The 6,480-nt window shown below is 33.7% G+C and overlaps 1 protein-coding gene across 1 annotated transcript; it reads right to left on the bottom strand.

Annotated features, from left to right (window-relative positions):
• Positions 1 to 1,296: 1,296 nt before the first annotated feature.
• LOC124940546 (early nodulin-like protein 1) lies at positions 1,297 to 2,200 on the bottom strand. The gene is made up of 2 exons (XM_047481073.1): positions 1,987 to 2,200; positions 1,297 to 1,918 (listed from the first exon to the last, which is right to left on the bottom strand). The coding sequence occupies exons 1-2, from the start codon at positions 2,162 to 2,164 to the stop codon at positions 1,449 to 1,451; spliced, it is 648 nt and encodes a 215-aa protein (XP_047337029.1). The 5' UTR covers positions 2,165 to 2,200; the 3' UTR covers positions 1,297 to 1,448.
• Between the last annotated feature and the right edge of the window lie 4,280 nt (positions 2,201 to 6,480).

Genomic DNA, 6,480 nt, shown 5'->3' with positions numbered 1-6,480 from the left:
TTTGTCAAGATTACTGGAATTAAAAAATTGCTGAGGATTTTAGTAAAATAAATAAATTAGTTATGGTATACAATGTAATGATCAAGTTTCATAATATGACAAAATAAATAATTGAAACTAAAATATAAAAATATTTTAATTTATAATTTAACTTATGTGCATGTCATTGATTTTTTATTTTATTTTCTAAGATGTGGATAATTTTATTTTATTTTATTTTTTTTTGTTAATTATAAGGGAACATATTCTTCCAAACAAAATTGACACTTTCCGTTACATTTATATCTCTAGATAATTTTATTTAAATTTATATAACAAATGATATGACTAGATTAATTTATAAATTCACGAGCTTCTTAATATATTTTTAGAAAAATCACATTATCAAAAGACGATCATCCATATCAATAGACAATCCAAAAGGTGTATGATCACTTCAAACCGGAGATACCAACAAAAAAAATTCATTGAAATTGAAATCACACTAGATGGGCCTCTTCGTCTAAATTTGAATCGTTAATTGTCTCTATCCCCAATTTATCCTTTCATCTTTTTGTGATTTAAAATAAAAAGAAAATAAAAATGTTACATTCAAATAGTCAAATTATTGAAGTAGAGATTGTTTGCGAATGAACATACAAATATAGATTTCAACTATTACTGAGTATAATAACACCACCAATGGAACTTCATCCGTACTTTCACACAATTTTTTTTATGACTTTTATGAAAAAATTAAGTGTAACTCTTACACCGAAACTCTGTTTTTTAAGAATAATCCTCTAACCTAATCTTTTTTTCGATCTCAATTTGTTTCTTCTCTCACATTTTTTTTAAGACGGTAGACGAGAAGATGTTGGGCGATAATTGATTCATTAATTCTGAGATTGGTATTGTCATTCATAGTCTTTTTTTTATTTTTTATTTTTATTTTATCAATTCTGAGTCATCAATTTTGAACTATAATTGATTTTGAATTTCATAATCCATTTAAAATTCATATTTAATTGATAAAGAATTGTTATGATATTTGTGAGTAATCTAGAAATAGAGAGATCTAGAGATAGTGATAAATTTGTAAGTGAAAACCTTAAGGGATTGTAATTTTTTATTTAATATTTATAGTCAGTACTTAGTACCAAATCCAAAATTAGTACAAAATACTTCCCTCTACCTATATAAAACTATAAAACCCCCGGTGTAACTAAAACTTTAAACTTCACAATTAGAACAAATAGTTCCAAATTAACTAATCAATTTTTTTTTTGTACATGTAAATGAATTATACTAAATATGCATTGAGTTACTTAATTTTCAAATTATAGTAAACTTTTTAAAAATATTATAAAAATATGTAATCCATGAAAACATCTCACACTCTAACAAATTGACCAACAAAAACATAATTAAACACAACCCAATCTTTGCAAAACAAAATAAAGACAAGATCAAAAGAACCCAAATTTAATTCCCCCCATCAAGAACAAAACCAGCACTACCGACGAACATACTGCCGTTGCTTCAGATCTAGACGGCGGCGGCGGTGGCGGTGGCGGTGAAGTACTATTATCAACCGGAGAAGGCAATGAACCCTGAGAAGGACCCATCTCAGGGACGTTGGTTGCCGGAGCTAGAGCCGACGGAGGTGGAGCATGAACCAACGGCGAAGGCGCACTGCCGGGAAATGGAGCTGGCTGAGGGAACTTGTTTCTAACCGCCATAACAACGACTAATAATTTCTGTCCCTTTTCACAGTTATCAAAATGACCACTAATAAAATAGAAAGAACCCGACCGATCAAACATGAAGACAGAATCTCCGCCGTCTAATTTCTGTATTGGGTTCTGTTTTTTGCAATTATCGTAATCCCCTTTGTTCACAATCAAAACAGAGTCTTCTCCATTCTTATACTTAAACACTACAAAAACGAAAACCAATTACAAATCTTGAAAAAATCTTCTTTGAAATTGAAAATTGAAAACTTACAAAGAGTGTCATTGACTTGAAATCTCATTCTTTCAGCCCATTGGTTATAGTTCTCGGATGGTCTTAAAACCCATCCGTCTGTTCCTCCGACGTAAAATTTGTAGGCCGTTGAAGTTCCGATTAGAGCGGCGAATAATGAAGTAAGAACGCATAAGGAAATTGATGGTTTTGAAGCCATGGTTTTTGTAGCAATGAAATTAGAGATGTGGGTTTGTATCTATTTAGAGAAAAACAGAGATAGCTAGAGAACAAATAAGGGAAGCTTCAGAAGAAAGAGAGAAAAAGATAGGGCAATTTCATTTTGTAGATTAGATTAGGCGTTTGGAAGAGGAAGGAGCTTCTTAATTAAGTTAATGGAGGTGGCATTCCAAGTTCATACTCAAGACTGTTGGCAGTGTGATTCTGCTACACTCTATTGTCACATGGGGTCTCAACGGTATTTCTAACCTAATACGAAAACACGATCCGAATCGAATAACAAAAAAAACAGGTTATAGTCTTTCAGTTTAACTTCATTAATAAATAAGTCAAAATCGTTTAAAAGAGGCTCGTTAATTTGTTTATAGCATTTCGGGTCAAAATCAGTTAAAAAAATTCATTTATAAATTCTTTTTTGTAAGATTTTGTGTTCAATGTTATAATAAGAAAGACCAAACACAAAACTCTATCAATGTAATAATCAAAACACAACCCTACAAAACCTATTGAAGCACAAGTTTGGTAAAATTTATTTATTTTGTCGAAAGTAATATTTTATAGTTTATACTAATTTTATTTAATAATTAATTAAATATACATATAATATATATTTTAAAAAATATTTATTTAGTTAAGATTTAAAAAAATTATAAATGAAGAAATGAAGAGACCTGTCCACACTAACTATTTCTAACTTAGATATAGGTAAAACAATGTATATAATTAAAATTACTAATTAAAGAGTTTAGGCAATACAATCAAAAGAAAAAAAATATAAACAAAAAGCTACAAGAACCTAAATTGCCCTACTAGACACAAGTCACACAACTCTACTTAATAACATGACTGGGTTGGACCATCAAACGGGAAGAACAAGAACCATAAACTTGATATTCGAAAATGAAAATCTCAACCAAATTCATTCAAATCTTGAGTTGATTCTTACCATTATAATTTTACGATTTCAGATAAAATCAATGAATTTGATTTTAAATACCTCTTAAATAAGTTAAATTTGCGTTATTAATATTTTATAATTTTACAAGTTTATAAACAATTTCGATTTTACGATATTATATTATTTTACATTAAGAAAACAATTTTATAAATACATTGTTTCATAAACCAATATGTTGCTATTGAAGACAGCGATGCTCATGATTACTCGGGTGATGAAGACAACATTGGCTGTGAATTTGAAATGGTTGGGCAGCATGCTAGCCATGATGAAATCGAAGTGCAGAAATCTAACATGTATATTCATTCATGAATATAATGACGTGGAATATACGTGGGCTCAATGATTCCATCAAAAGCAAGAAAATCAGAAGGGTCATTGATAAACAAATGCCGACTGTTTTGGGAATTCTTGAGACTAAGGTGAAGAATCGAAACGTTGATAGAATCAAAAACCTTTGTATGGACAACTATTGAGATTTGGTGCACAATTCAAACAACAGAACTGGTAGAATTTGGGTTGCCTGGAATATGAAAGTGATTGATGTCAAAATTTTGCATTCTAATGATCAAGTCATTATGGTTGAAATTAAGAGCAAAATTGATGACAATATTCTTCGTTTAACAATCGTCTACGGTAGTAATTCGGGTTCGGATAGAAGACTGTTGTGGAGTTGTTTAAATGCCAGAATTGACGACAAGGACCCTTGGACTATTTTGGGCGACTTTAATGTTGCAAGGGCTGAGAATGAGAGGAACTCGGAATCTGATTTTACTCAAGACGTGCTTGATTTCAACGAATGTATTAGAGAGATTGAATGTGTTGAACTAACCAATTCCGACAACTTCTTTACATGGTCTTCGATGAGGGGTGATGCGCAAGATTGATAGGTGTCTTATTAACGTAAAGTGGGCAGCTAGGTATCCGAGAAGTCATATTCATGTCTTTTATCTGGGGATTTCCGACCATTGTCCGATCAAGCTCTTTTGGGAGAAAAAAATGAGACGTCCTTTCAAGTTCTTCAATTTCTGGATGGAGAATGAAAACTTCAAGAGTATTTTAATCGAGGTTTGGGAAAAGGAAGTTGATGGCACCAACATGTATCGGGTTTCGGAAAAATTGAGACTCCTAAAAAATCAGCTTGTTAAGTTTGATAGAAGAAAATTCGGCAACATCTCTAAAAGGGTGATGGCTGCGAGAGTTGATTTAGAGGAGGTTCAAGGTCGCTTACATGGAAATAATGTTGATGATCACCTTAGGGAAGAGGAAAAGTCTACCCTTAGTGTGAAACTCAGTTCAAGGGAAGAGAGCTTTGCGAAACAAAAGTTGAGGCAGAACTGGATCTCACTTGGTGACAAGAATACGACTTTCTTTTATCGTAAGTAGTCTTCTAGGAACCTTCAAAACAACGTCCATAGACTTAGGAATGATAAAGGGGAATTCGCATAAGGGCATGATCAGATTCAAGAGTTGGCTATCCAATTGTATCGGGGTCTTATGAGAACAAAATCGGGCAGCAGCATAGTCATCTCAACACGCTCTATCAGATCGTCGATAAGAGGACATCGACTGATGATAGTCAGGATCTTATTGAAGTGGTCACAAGGGAGGAAGTTAAGAGGGCTTTATTCAGTATTAAAGGAAACAAAAGTCCCGGTCCAGATGGCTTTAATGTAGAATTTTTTAAAGAGAACTGGGACGTTGTTGGACATGACATTACTGAGGGGTGTTAGAATTTTTTAGGAATAGGATTATGCTTAAACAATGGAATGTCATTGTCTTAAACCTTATTCCTAAAAGTTTCGTGCCAGAAAAATTCCAAGATTTTAGACCCATCTCTTGTTGTAATGTCGTTTATAAGATCATTTCAAAAATTCTTGATAAACGTTTTCAAAAAGTGATTTCTAAAATTGTGAGTCTAGTCCAATCAACTTTCATCCCCGTTAGGTCAATATCGCATAACATTCTCCTAATGCAGAATATTCTTAAGGGTTATGGGAGAAAAACATATCTCTGAGGGTTGCATTTAAAATTGATATCCGTAAGGATTTTTGACTCTGTTAAATGAGGAACTATCCACGATTTTCTTATTGTTTCTGGTTTACCTAAAACATATATTGACTGAATTATGCAATGTATCACTATCTCTCGTTTTGTAGTTTGCGTCAATGGCGTACATGGTGGCTACTTTAAGGGTGAAAATGGAGTGAGGCAGGAGAACCCTCTCTCTTACTTTATCTTCGTATTGATCATGGAGGTCTTTGAGAGTGTGTTAACGACATTCCGAAAGAATCGCCATTATAGATTTCACCCTTTCTGCGAGGAGGATAGAATTACACATCTATATTTCACGGATGACTTTCTTCTACTTACGCACGCTAATGTTTATACCATTAACACTATTAAAGATGTAATTCATTTCTTATATGATATTACAAGTTTAATGATTAACGAGGATAAGAGTTTGGCATTTTATGGTGGTGTTGATGATGATACAAATGCGCAAATTCAAAGCATTATGGGCATTATCGAGGGTTCATTTCCGATTCGGTATTTGGGGATTCTACTATCGGCTAGACAAATTCAGATTGTTTATTATAGAACGTTCATTGAGAACGTCAAGAACATTATCATGGGATGGGCAGTGAAGAAGCTTTCTAATGCGGGCATAATCGAATTGGTGGGGAACGTTTTTATGGGATTGATTGGCTATTGGTCTCAAAAGATTGTCCTCCCGAAGAAGGTTATGAAAGAGCTTGACACCTTGATACATAATTTTATTTGGGGCAGCCAAGGCCGCGGGGGTGAGAAGGTTAAGTGGACCGATGTGTGCAAGCCTAAAAGCGAAGGGGGAATCGGTTTGAGGAATTGCTTGGAGTGGAACAAAGATGTCACATATAAGTACTTATGGGCGATCCAAGGAAAGAAAGATTCGTTGTGGGTTAAGTGGGTTCACTCGAGGTTAATAAAAAACGAACCTAATATATGGACAAGCAAAGTGAATGATGACATGGCATAGTCTTTAAAGAAGATTCTGAAATTGAAAAATAATGTTGCTTCAATCTTTGACATTCGACTCGGGAATGGATGATGTACTCTCTTTTGGCATGATCCGTGGTTTGAGAGCCGACCATTTATTGATAGAGAGGAGTTCCGAGGGATGAGGATTAGGAGAGACTGTGTGTCTGCCATGGTTAAAGATATACACAATGGGATTTGGAATTCTATTATTAGGCGGCTCCGGAGGGAAGAAGAGTACTTGATCATTTGAGTGGTATCCAATTGAACGATAGGGCTTATGTTCATTTGTAGAATGCCGAAGAGGATGGAAAGTTAAA

This window comes from Impatiens glandulifera, chromosome 5, assembly GCF_907164915.1.
Source record: "Impatiens glandulifera chromosome 5, dImpGla2.1, whole genome shotgun sequence".
In the NCBI taxonomy this organism is placed as follows: domain Eukaryota; kingdom Viridiplantae; phylum Streptophyta; class Magnoliopsida; order Ericales; family Balsaminaceae; genus Impatiens; species Impatiens glandulifera.
Note: the sequence above shows the minus strand (reverse complement) of the source record. Positions and strands in the feature narration are given on the sequence as shown.

Excerpts from the sequence above, each read along its gene's own strand:
- LOC124940546 (XM_047481073.1), bottom strand. The coding sequence starts at position 2,164 with ATGGCTTCAAAACCATCAATTTCCTTATGCGTTCTTACTTCATTATTC. Across the intron at positions 1,919-1,986 it reads TCAAGTCAATGACACTCTTT|TGTTTAAGTATAAGAATGGA; the intron begins GTAAGTTTTCAA and ends TCGTTTTTGTAG.